This window comes from Pseudophryne corroboree, chromosome 4 (genome assembly GCF_028390025.1).
Source record: "Pseudophryne corroboree isolate aPseCor3 chromosome 4, aPseCor3.hap2, whole genome shotgun sequence".
Classification (NCBI taxonomy): Eukaryota; Metazoa; Chordata; class Amphibia; order Anura; family Myobatrachidae; genus Pseudophryne; species Pseudophryne corroboree.
Genome location: NC_086447.1, coordinates 354,347,483 through 354,361,047, shown reverse-complemented (window position 1 = coordinate 354,361,047; position 13,565 = coordinate 354,347,483). Strand labels below are relative to the sequence as shown.

The 13,565-nt window shown below is 42.3% G+C and overlaps 1 protein-coding gene across 1 annotated transcript in view; it reads right to left on the bottom strand.

Moving 5' to 3' along the window:
* The window catches only part of LOC134910908 (probable cation-transporting ATPase 13A4), a 177,476-nt gene that overhangs the window by 16,151 nt on the left and 147,760 nt on the right, over positions 1-13,565 (bottom strand). The window contains exon 27 of the mRNA XM_063919294.1: positions 5,293-5,462. Within this exon, the coding sequence (XP_063775364.1) occupies positions 5,293-5,462 (170 nt within the window). The remainder of the gene's footprint in view (positions 1-5,292; positions 5,463-13,565) is intronic.

Genomic DNA, 13,565 nt, shown 5'->3' with positions numbered 1-13,565 from the left:
ACCATGCAGATCTTATGTCCTCACCAGAATGCGGAGTCCTCAATGCTGAGTGGCAAGACTGTGTTCCCAGTTAACAGAGTTGTTCGCCTGTTTCTCTGCAGATATTTGTAGAAGTCCACTAAAGATCCGGATATGGCAAATACTGCTCCCAATTGCTGAAGGTGATCCTGATTCAAACACCTGACGCGTTTCGCTGAAGAACCTGCAGCTTTCTCAAAGGTCCCGTTTAAAGGGACGCTACCCAGAGAACCCCCTCTTCCAGCGGTAACTACTGTGGTATTATTGCCATCAGCACTGTGCCATCTGCCCAGTTTTTACTTCTTTGATTACCCATAGTCCACAAAAATTAAGGAAAGGATAGCATGATTGAGGCAGCTCCATGGTGATTCTGTTTTCTATTTTTAATTATTTTCTCTTTTACTGATACATTGTATGTACCGTGTTTCCCCGATAATAAGCCCTACCCCAAAAATAAGCCCTACCCCTGCTTTTGGAACCTGGTCCAAAATAAGCCCTACCCCGAAAATAAGCCCTATCAAAATTCCCGTTCCCTGAGTCCGTGCACTAAATTCAATGCCCCCCGCTCCACCCCCGCTAACCCCCTTCACCGCTGCCCTGCTTGATGGATGCTGTACAGTACGGTACTGTATCAGCCGTTGCAGACTCCAGCTCCCGGTCCCCGATAATAAGACACTGTCTTATTTTATTTTTTTCGACAAAAAACACCATAGGGCTTATTTTTAGGGTAGGGCTTATTTTAATTAACATTGACAGCAAATTTCAAAAAACAGGTGCCAGCAATTTCAATAAACAGGTACCGTAAGTGTAAAAAAAACAAAAAACCTTTATTCAAAAATGGTCATGTCATCTTCTTCAATAACATCATCATAAGTGTCCATACCCCGAATTCCGGCCTGGATTTCTTGTGCCTCCATTTCCTTCAGGAGAAGTGGACCCAATCTGTCATGTCCAGCAATATAGCTCTCCTTAAATGAGCAGGTCTTGTCCAGGTAGCCTGCTCGTAGTGCATTGGCGACACAGCTGTCAGTAATTTTATCCCATGACTTCATGAATTAAAAATAGAAAACAGAATCACCATGGAGCTGCCTCAATCATGCTATCCTTTCCTTAATTTTTGTGGACTATGGGTAATCAAAGAAGTAAAAACTGGGCAGATGGCACAGTCCTGATGGCAATAATACCACAGTAGTTACCGCTGGAAGAGGGGGTTCTCTGGGTAGCGTCCCTTTAAACGGGACCTTTGAGAAAGATGCAGGTTCTGCAGTGAAACGCGTCAGGTGTTTGAATCAGGATCACCTTCAGCAATTGGGAGCAGTATTTGCCATATCCGGACCTTTAGTGGACTTCTACAAACATCTGCAGAGAAACAGGCGAACAACTCTGTTAACTGGGAACACAGTCTTGCCACTCAGCATTGAGGACTCCGCATTCTGGTGAGGACATAAGATCTGCATGGTTCTACCCGTTTAAAGGGACGCTACCCAGAGAACCCCCTCCTCCAGCGGTAACTACTGTGGTATTATTGCCATCAGGACTGTGCCATCAGCCCAGTTTTTACTTCTTTGATTACCCATAGTCCACAAAAATTAAGGAACGGATAGCATGATTGAGGCAGCTCCATGGTGATTCTGTTTTCTATTTTTAATTATTTTCTCTTTTACTGATACATTGTACGTATTTTTATTAAATAATTGTTTTTTTCACCTTTAATCCATTCAACTCCACGTGTCTTAATCTCCACCACGATCATGGGATTTATATGTTGATTAATATACTAATTAATGTACAGCGCTGCTACTTTGTTTTTTGTTTATTGTTTCCAGTACTCACAGGATTGACTAGTCCTGTTTTATAGCAGCTGCTATAATTAGAACACCAGCCCATTTGCACCTGATTTTTTACTTCTTTGATTACCCATAGTCCACAAAAATTAAGGAACGGATAGCATGATTGAGGCAGCTCCATGGTGATTCTGTTTTCTATTTTTAATTATTTTCTCTTTTACTGATACATTGTATGTATTTTTATTAAATAATTGTTTTTTTCACCTTTAATCCATTCAACTCCACGTGTCTTAATCTCCACCACGATCATGGGATTTATATGTTGATTAATATACTAATTAATGTACAGCGCTGCTACTTTGTTGTTTGTTTTTTGTTTATTTTATTTTTTGGTAGGTATATAGATGACCTGCTGGTCATTTGGCGAGGCCCCAAAGAATTATTAATGACTACGATTGATAACCATAATGCCAAAGAGCACCCAATTAAACTTACTTATTCCATCGAACATAACACTATTCAATTCTTAGATGTACAAATATCTACAGCTAATAATAAGATTATCACTTCTCTCTATTCAAAGCCCACCGATAGAAATTACTTATTGCACTTTACAAGTAGTCATCCTTTGCCCCTCAAACGTGGGTTACCTTACTCACAGTTTCTGCGAGTGAAAAGGATTACGTCTGATCCAGTATTGGCTGCCAAGCAGATAGAAGAAATGTATTAGAAATTCTTAAACCGAGGATACAGTCCAACTTTATTAGATCAGGCCAAAAGTAAGGTTATGGTACTTGACCGTTGCAAGTTGTTACATGCACAAAAAGAAAAAAAATCAACAAAGTGTTATTCCATGGGTGAATAATTTCAATTCAGCCAGCCGCTCCATTGGGGGGTCTGTTAAAAAACATTGGCACCTGATCCAGTCTGATCCAGAGTTACAGTTGCAGCATACTAGGTTAATGCCCAGTTATAAACGCGCAAAAAATTTGCGTGATATTCTGGTTAAATCAGATGTCTATAATCCAGTACAGCAGCCATCGTTTTTTGGAGGTAGGAAAGGCTGCTACAAATGCACTTGTACTACCTGCCAGTATTTAATCTCTGGCAGTACGTTCCAACACCCACATACTGGCAGGACATATCACATTAGACATCGGCTTATGTGTAGCTCGAGGTATGTGGTTTACCAATTAATTTGCCCCTGTGGGCTGTCATACATAGGTAAAACGGAGAGATCTTTCAAGGAACGTATGACAGCCCACAGGTCTGCAATCAAAGCAGCCATAGCCACTGGCAAAAGTGATCAACCAGTGGCTAGACATTTTGCCACTGCACGGCACCCCCTAGCATCCCTGAAATACAGGATGATCGATCAGGTCCAGCCGTCGCTTAGAGGGGGCAATAGAGGGCTCAAACTGTTGAGATTAGAGACTCAGTGGATACAGCGTTTGGACACAGTGTCCCCGCGGGGCCTTAATGAGCAATTAGGATTGAACTGCTTCTTGTCAATTTAGGGTATAGATTCTTTGTATTCTTGTGTAATTATGGGTACTTTAGTGGTATAATTACTTAATGTACTCTATAAGTATTCATTTATTTTAGGCCTCTTGTTATTGATATTTGCTTACATATAAAATGTATATGTGCATGTATTCTAAGGACACATGTTTCTATGATGATGAATTTTATTTTGTGCAGATACCGATGTTTGTTGATGTGTTGTTATGGTGATGGGAGCACAATGATGACGTTGGTTTTACCCACGTCAGCGTCACTGGGCGGGCCTCAATCCCGGTTCCGGATTCATGGCGCCATGCACGGAGGTGTTACTGCTATTTAGGTGAGTGTTCTTTCTTTTGTTGTTTGTAAGCCTGAGGAAAATGCTTAAAGCATTGAAACGTTGCTAACTTCTTGCTGTCTAAAGTCTGCTGATTGAAAGTCGCCGTGAGTGCCGCACAAACCTGCCTATTTATATATATATATATATATATATATATACATTAGTATAACTGATGCCTCAGTCTCCATCCTGTCTGGTCCCGCCCTCTGCTGCTAGACCCCCTCCCCCTCTGATTTTTAGACTCCAAACCCCCTTTCGTTCTTGCGGAATGCTGGGGGGGCCCTTTCAAAATTTTGCTATGGGGCCCACAAAAGTCTAGCTACGCCCCTGAAGGGGACGATTTCTTAAATCCGACCTTTTAAATATGGATGGGATATGATAATATCACCTAAATTTGCAATGTGAAAATTACATTTTTCAACGGAATTTGGGAAGAATCTCCTAATGGGAGATGTGCTCTGATTAAAGCCCGTCCTTGCAAAAAGCCGGAAGCACAATGATAACTTCCGCTTCCAGATTCTGCATCTATGCTCTTACTGCACATGCATGGCCTGGTTGCTGGTGCATGAGAGAGCTGGACAGTAAAAATTGGCAGTACAGTATCCCATAGTCTACTTCAGATGGCGTTAGTTATCAGGGCCCATGCTCTGAAATGCGATCAGAAATAAAAGGACCACGACAAAGATCTTAGATATCTGCTGCAGTCTCGCCATGGTACACTCTGGTTTAGGAAGCCAATAAACCTGTCTGAAAAGGTGTGTTTCCAGGGAATGTATGAAGGTTTGGAATGTGAAGAAGTGATCACCAATTTGCCCAATTTGGGCCTCAACTTGGGTTTTATTTTGTCTTCTTCTGGAACAATACATCTAGAACTTGTAATTGTTTGATATTGATTGACTTTGCCTTTTTACAAATATGTGTGTAGATAATGAAACAAAGATGATACTTCTAACTTATCATTTATTGTGTATTATTCCCTATATTGCACAGGTTTCATATTGAAACACAGCAAGTTGCTCATATGATGCAATTCTTAATTCCAGGTGTGTTTTTGACTGACGGCTTTGCATACCCATACAAGTAGCATCTCTTGCACAGTACATGTTACAGTAATGATACCACTATGACCCAGGGACGTGCGGTGAGCTAAATGACTCAGGAGGCACTGGCTTACTCCAGAGCCAGATTTACATGTAATATATGAGCCAAAGGGTACATCTGGGCATTATACACAGGTGCAGCATTATAAACTCCTGGAAATCTGGTGAGTTTTGATTAGAGATGTGTGGAAAGGATACCCAGGTGAGGCACTGCCTCCCCTGCCATAGACTTTTTACTCCAGAGTTTATGCTATAAAAATTATTAGAACAATGCAAAGCAGATATTTCAAACAAATTATCAGTATTTTTCATATAGTTTATTCAGTCAAAACTCTGGTTTAAACGTAAGTATGACAGTAAATGCTCTGCCTCACCCCACCGCACGTCACTGCTATGACCCAATTATAAGACTATAATTTACAAAATGTTCTACTTATTTTTATACAATGTATCCTTCATTTTTCAAAATGGTACTTAAAAGCAAGATATCTTGCAAATAATTCACCAATGAATGATTTACACTCTCATTTTACATGCTACTTACAGTTGGTGTACAGGCGCTGTCTGAATGGTCTGCCTTTGGAGAACACAAATTCTACAATAAGGAGGTGGAAGCCTGTGATATGAAACATTGTAGCGGTATAATAGTTCTCGGAAAATCCATGTGCTCTCATTGTAACATTTTCTGTGCTGAGGTTTAAGGGAAGACATGCACTGTGGATCAAAGAAATCAAGAGTTAAAAAAACTGTTCTAGGAGTTGGGATCGGTATCGGATAGTGGCGGACAGGATCACAGAGGTCAGGAGATCGACAATAGGAACCCGACAGCCAGAATCCCGACAGCGTGCATAGTGTGTCCCCTCGTGGGCTTGCTGCACTCGCCATGCTTCGGGCCCGTTGGCAACCTTAGGTTACCACACTATTATATTCCCCCTCGGGTGGTGGCATGGACCACCACCTGAGCGGGAATACCAGGCTTGGGCCGTTATTCCGACCACTGGCATTTCCCCGGCTGTTTGGATTTTGGCGTCTGTATCCTGACCGCCGGGATCCTGACAACTGGTAATTTAACCGCATACCTAGAAGTTCATGTTGTTTCAGGAACTTGTCTTATTCTTACTCATATGCTTTTATGACAGTGTTCTTTTGGGATCTTTAGTGACGGTATAACTTTGTCAATAAAAAACAGCAAAGATCATTTGTTTACTACAAAATATGCAGACATGCAGCACTTTTTGTTTGTACCATTTGCCTACTGCAGCACTTCTCAAGCTGTTGTCCTTGGTATGTCATGCACAATGACAGGGCACTAAAAAAAGACAATGGGTTCCGCAGGGTGCACTCTGGGGGGAGGGGTGTTTGGTATGTAAAGAACCATTGAGAGTGTGTGCTTTGGGTCAGGGCCGGTTCTAGACCCTTCGGCGCCCCGGGGCGGAAAATGGGGCCGTGGCTTCATACAGGGGGCGTGGTCAGTTACGCCCCCTGTACAGTGGAGTAGCGCAGCTGAAAAAAAAACCAAATACTTACTATCCCTGCTCCCGACCGCTGCAGATCTCTCCGGCGCCGCTCCTTTCCTCGGATGACAGACACTAGAGGTCAATTATGACCCCGAGCGTCTGTCAGTCCCACAATGCTGTGCGGTGCGCGATGACATCATCGCGCACCGCACAGAAAAGGTCCTCTACATGAAGGGAAACTAGACGCGTAGCGTCTAGTTTCCCTTCACAGCGGGACCAGCGGGGGACACAGCGGGCAGTGGGGGGCACAGAGTAGTGGATCTTGCCATGGGGCGGCGCCCGCCGGATGGCGCCGGCGCCCTCCGGATGGCGGCGCCCCGGGCAAAAGTCCTGCTTGCTTGTGGCAAGATCCGCTACTGCTTTGGGTACAATAGGGTGTAATGACATTTATTTTTCTATCTTTAAAATGTTGTGTCACATATGTGGAAATCACTCTTCAGTGTGTCATCGCAGAAAAAAACATTGAGAGCCACTGACCTAGTGAATCCTACACAGAATATCCAATTCTAGACACCTCCAACGAAGTATGAACATAAATAAACAAACAATAAAGAGGCTCTATCCTATATCTTAAAATATATAGTCTGGGAGCTATACAATAAAACAATTTATTCTATGTTGTACATACAGCAGATATTAATAACACTAATAAGACTAATAAAACATTAGGGTCTTAAGTGGCAGACCCGGACCTGGATAATTAGTACCTGCTCTCTTGGCGGCTCTATATTATTTATTTATGTTCATTTTTTAGAGGTAACACAGACACCTCTCTTTGAGAATTCTGCAGCCCTATCTCTGATTTATATCTCTATTTATTCACTGATAGGCAATATCAGGTCTTTTCTGAATCATTCAGTATGTTTCCTTCAAGGAAGTGTGAACATAATCACATTTTGAAGAATGGCAACTCACAGCCTGAGATCACAAATACAAAATGCACATTATCTACCCTCTGTCACTTGTAAAATATATCTAGAAATGTTATGTTTCCATCGAGGACGCTTATTTTTTGTTTATGGGTGCTGTACATGGTATTCTGTGTCCTATTACAGGGAGCACATTGTTGTAGCCTCACAGTAACCGCAATACTTATGAGCTCAACCAACAGTGACTCAATAAGTGCATGACGTCCCATAACTGCATTGGCACTGCAAGCCTCCAAGTTTGCAGCTTCATGAAAACCTTACAATATGTTAGTACTGGGTGATATTCTGTATGCCGGCTGTTGGGATCCAGGCGCACAGTATACCGGCACCGGGATCCCGACACTCGGCATACCAACACCTATTCTCCCTCTTGGGGGTCCATGACCCCCCTAGAAGGAAAAAAATAGCGTGGTGCGCGTGCCCGCAGCATGGCGAGCGAGCCCGTAAGGGGCTCATTTGCGCTTGGCACGCTTTTGGCAAGCCAGCCGTCTGGATCCCGGCGCCGGTGTGCTGGGCGCCGGGAACCCGGCCGCCGGCAAACCATACTACATACGTTAGCACTGTAGGAGTATTGTATGCCATGCAAATAAGCTTAGTCTGCAGCAGAGGCATTGGAACTGGGGGGGCAAGGGAGTAGCTCGCCCCCCCCCCCCCAAACATAGAGAGGCGCCGATCATGTACAGGAGGAGCAGAGGAGCGATATGCGGTCAGGTGAAAAACCGCACATTACATCCTTTGCTCCGTGCAGTGAATGTCCAGAGCTACCACCTGAGCAAGGTATGCACAGCAGGGAGGCGCTCTCCCTGCTCTGCTACCTTGCTGATGCGCCGTGTTGCTGCTGGATGCCGCTGCACCTGTCACACTGTGACAGTCAGCGGTGCCGGCAGTATGAGCAGATGCTCTACTGTTCTGTCACAGTGATGTTGATCTCCTCCTGTCTTTGTGTCAATCCCCCACCCCTCTCCTCCTTGCTCCTGGCTGCTGCCCATGTCAGCTGGCAGACAGGCAGCAGCGTTGCCTCCCCCAACTCCTCTCCACCCCCTCGCTGTCACTGAAGACTCAGCAGTCTTCAGCACCGCCCCCTCTCTCTCCTCCCGTCCGCTAGAGGACTCAGGACACAGGAAGTCACATGACATACACGTGACTATGTAGTGTCTGGAGGAGTGAGCTGTAGTGAGAAGAAAAGCAGCCAGCCAGTGTAGCAGCCTGCAGCCCTAGCAACCAGCCACAGAGGAGCTGAGACAGGTAACTTCTGCTGCAGATACACAGAGGGGGGTAATATCCTATCCATGTGTCTGCGGGGGCAGGGGGGGTTAGTATCCTATTCGTGTGTCTGGGGAGGTGGGTAGTATCCTGTGATTCAAAAATAATACAGTGAGGGAAGAGCAAAGACGCTACTTGACCACTATGATAAACACTTCAAATAATGTTTTAAAAAGGAAATGGGATATCAATATACATCACATAAATTCTCTGCAGTCCTGAGTCAGACGTTTTTTCGTTTTTATGCCGATTCACTGACTCCCAAATGTTGCATCTATAAAAAGATAAGAAATAAACACAAAATGTGTAGTATTGTTTTTGTAGCTAATTGATATAAGTCTCGTGAGTTCACCAGAGAAAAAGAGCCCTATGATGTGGATATTTCTTGATAGTAGATAAGGATAGTTCCTCACCACCACTTCGCAGCATGAAGAGACGTACCAAAACTCACTTGAAAATATATATCACCATGTAAAGGTATCTTTCATTTTCATATACTCAACAGAAGAATATATAATTATTTTGTTCAATTGAACGTACCACACTCACTTCTTAACAGGTGGATTTCCACATATAGCGGTTTCTTTAAAATGGATACACAGATTCTTCTCTCCAAAGAAATTTTTTTTATTGTCACAAAATAAAAAATGCAAAATGCAAAGACAGACTAAAATTCTCCTTATTTAAATTTCCAAAAAATAGTACATATATACATATAGTATAAGTCAGGAAGAAACCAATTTTTTAGACCTGACCATATACATCAAGGATAACATCATACACATTAAGGGTTATTCGAAACCCACTGATTCCAATAGCCTCATTCCTTTTACCAGCCAGCATCATCCTCATTGGTTAAGGGGCATTCCAAAAGGACAGTTCCTGAGGCTAAACAGGAATTGTAGTGAAAACCATAACTACCTGGATCAAAAGAAAGTTATGAAAAACAAATTTTTGAAGAAGGGATACAATTTGGAACTTCTAGAAAAGGCGGAAGAAGATGTTGGAAAGATATCAAAAAAAAGGAGAACATCAAGTCAAATGGGCCTTTATATCTGGTTTTGGGGCAGATTATAAAAAACAAGAATATATCATCCAACAACATTGGCACCTCTTGTTAAGAGATCCAGTGTTAAAGAATAATATCCCGGCCCAACCTAAATTCATTTACAGGAGAGGAAGAAATGTAAAGAACTCTTTGATAAAAAGTGCACTACCCTTTGATTCCATCAATCCAATACGTACGAAGGGGTTTCATAGGTGCGGTACATGCATGGCATGCAGAACCGTACCCTCAGAAACTTCTAAAATTACAAGTTTTTCAGTAAACAACATCAAATATGAAATAAATAATTTCATTACTTGCCACACAACAAATGTTTATTTAATAAAATGCGACTGTGGTTTGTCTTATGTGGGTAGCCCTTAAAACCAGAATAGCAGACCACATATGGAATGTGAAAAAAGGTCTGCAGACTCATTCACTTTCTGAACATTTTGCAAAAAAAAACACAATTGTTCAACTTCTAAAATATCGTCCTTCATGGGCAGTGAACAGATTAGATCCAATTGGAGAGATAGGGATACAGAAACCAATCTTGCATAAGCAGAAATGCAGTGGATCTTTATATTGAATACCCTGATCCCTCAAGGTTTTTTAAACTCAGATTTTGAGCTAAAATGGTTCATGTAATTATCGAGTTAAATGTCTTTCCTGCTATATATATTTTTGTACAATATATATATAATTTTTCATTAATGTTCATGTGATCATCGAGTTAAATGTCCTTCCTTTTATGTATTTGTTATTACTATGTATATAGTTTTTATTAATCTTTTACACTGAAATCTGAATCATTTGCATATGTATTAGATTGGTTTATTCCAGGCAATGTATATAGATAAAGGTGTGAAGTGGATGTAGTCTGTTACCCAAATATTGGGTTCTGCATCAGTGAAAAATAACTTTTACTCTTAAAGAGAGGGTAAGAGAGCCACTATTGTACAACCGCTTCTGGCATTTGGAGCGCATCGTGGTATGCAGGAACTCTGTTGTCTGGCAACCACGATGCGGCTCACACTGAGAGAATAGTGTAGCGGTGGTTGGGAGATGGGCACGCAGACGCGATGTGAGCATCCAGATCCTGGAGCGCATCGCGGGATGTGTCAGTAGCGTCTCCTAGCAACCACGAAGCTCCATACGTCATTTCCCGTCCGGGAGGGGACTGTGGTGCCGTCATCGCGGTCAACTTCCGGGTTGGTGAGACACATCATGGAACGCGGAAGTAAGGCAGAACCGCGTCCACGATGTGTCCCTTTTCTTGTATTTTAAGTTAAATGCATTTTGAGCAAAGTGTTATTACAATTGTGACAAATTGGGGAAAGTGTCATAAGAACATAAGTTTATATATATATATTACATGAGATGAAATTGAAAGTTTTCTGACAATATGCAAAATTTTACCCATGGCACATTTCAATTTCCTGTTTATTGGTATAAATATCCTGTCTATCACTGTCTGAGCATACACCTTGAAAAAGACTTTTGGTCGAAACGGCGTTGGTGCTACCAGACAGTGATTACCATTCTTTTTAGCAGCCTTTTCTCCATCCACAATATTCCAAAGGTACATAGTTTTTGTGCACTTAGGTGTATATCCGGATTTCACCAGTGCTTGTCACATTCCATCCGACTCACATTCTCTATTGTACTATTTTTTGGAAATTGAAATAAGAATTTTAGTCTGTCTTTGCATTTTGCATTTTTTATTTTGTGACAATAAAAAAAAAAATTCTTTGGAGAGAAGAATCTGTGTATCCATTTTAAAGAAACCGCTATATGTGGAAATCCACCTGTTAAGAAGTGAGTGTGGTACGTTCAATTGAACAAAATAATTATATATTCTTCTGTTGAGTATATGAAAATGAAAGATACCTTTACATGTATGGTGATATATATTTTCAAGTGAGTTTTGGTACGTCTCTTCATGCAGTGAAGTGGTGGTGAGGAACTATCCTTATCTACTATCAAGAAATATCCACATCATAGGGCTCTTTTTCCCTGGTGAACTCACGAGACTTATATCAAATAGCTACAAAAACAATACTACACATTTTGTGTTTATTTCTTATCTTTTTATACATGCAACATTTGGGAGTCAGTGAATCGGCATAAAAATGAAAAATAAAAAGTCTGACTCAGGACTGCAGAGAATTCATGTGATGTATATTGATATCCCATTTCCTTTTTAAAACATTATTTGAAGTGTCGCGTAGTGGTCAAGTAGCGTCTTTGATCTTCCCTCACTATATTATTTTTGAATCATTGGCTTGTGTGATCTGGTTTTTGGGCAGATCATAAGAGGAGCAGGATTGGGCTAATACTGTAAGTGCACCATAGTACACACACCTCATTCTGCATTGGGGGTAGTATCCTATTTATGTGTCTGGGGAGGGGGGGTAGTATCCTATTCATGTGTCTGGGGAGGGGGGGTAAGTATCCTATTCATGTGTCTTGCGAGGGGGGTTAGCATACTATTCCTGTTTCTGGGGAGGGGAGGTAGTATCATATTAGTGTGTGCCGGGGAGGGGGCAAAGTATCATGTTTGTGTGTGCCATGGAGGGGGTAGTATCATATTCGTGCATGCCGGGGAGGGGGCGTAGTATCATATTCGTGTGTGCCGGGGAGGGGGCGTAGTATCATATCTGTGTGTTCCGGGGAGGGGGCGTAGTTTCATATCCGTGTGTGCCAGGGAGGGCGGATGTCATATTAATGTGTGCTGTGGGGAGGGGGGGGGGGGGGCAGAAGTGGCATATTTACAGTGTGTGCTGCTGGCTGGGTTTTCTGCTTTGAAAACTCAGTGGTGGGAGGAAAGAAAAAGGGAAATGTTCACTTGCTTTGGCGCTCCACTGTCATCTGTTCCCCGCTGCTGCTTTCTTTTACCGCTGTGCCAGCTCCAGCATGAAGAAAGAAGCCAGCCAGAGAGGGTAAGTGTAGTGTGTGGGGAGAAGGATGCAAGATAGCAGCGATAGTGTAGTGCTTGCGGACAAAGAGGGTGCAGGGTAGTGGCAGTGTTGTGTGTGGGGTTCAGGGTAGCGGTGGTGTGATGTTAGTGTATTAGAATACTTAATATTTGTAGACACTCCCTTACTAACATGTGTAAGCCTGAATCTTCAGTGATGGTCCCTGGGACCAGGAGGATGCTGGGAAGTGGGTGGTCCAGTGTGCAGTGTGCCTGGAGTTGGTGATGGAATAAACATCACATCAGTGAACTCACATGTCTCTGTGTCCTGATGACAGGATTTACAAATGTATGAACAAAACATGGTGTCAGAAGAAGTTTAACTTGGACTGCTAGTGCTCCCAGAATGTGAAAGAATTTTGCAGAAGTCTGTGGCTGTGATACTCTGTGTCTGCAAAGCCTGCCGTGTGCTCCTATCTTCAAACAGTGAGTAACCATGGATAAACTAGCTCCTCCAACCGGCATGCTGATGTCTGGTAACTTGTCTGAAAACTGGAAAAGATTTAAGCAAAGGTTTAATATATATCTTGCTGCATGTGGAGCTGATACAGAGGCTGACAAAACGAAGGCATCCATTTTCCTCCATGTGATAGGAGAGGATGTGCTGGACATTTATAATAGATTTCAGTTTGCTGAGGGGCAGAATATGGTACTATCTTCTATAATGCAAAAGTTTGAAGATTACTTTGTGCCAAGGAAAAAATGTGACATATGAAAGATATAAGTTTTTCACATGTGATCAGAAGTCTGGAGATAGATTTGATCAGTACGTTACAGAGCTGCAATCACTCAGTAAAACCTGTGAGTTTGGTGATTTAAAGGATTCACTGATTAGAGATCATATTGTCTGTGGAATACCTGATAATGGACTCAGAGAGAGACTGCTGAGAGAGCAAGACCGAACACTAGAAAAGGCAGTGACTATGTGTAGATCTGCAGAAATAACTAGATTTTAAGCCAAAAAGTTACACAAGGACGCTGATGCTGCTGTATATGTAGTGCAGAAAACAGAGCAAAGCAAATCTCCATTCTCAAGAATGAAGAAGTCTAAGCCACAGTCTAATAAGGAAATGTGTAGTAGATGTG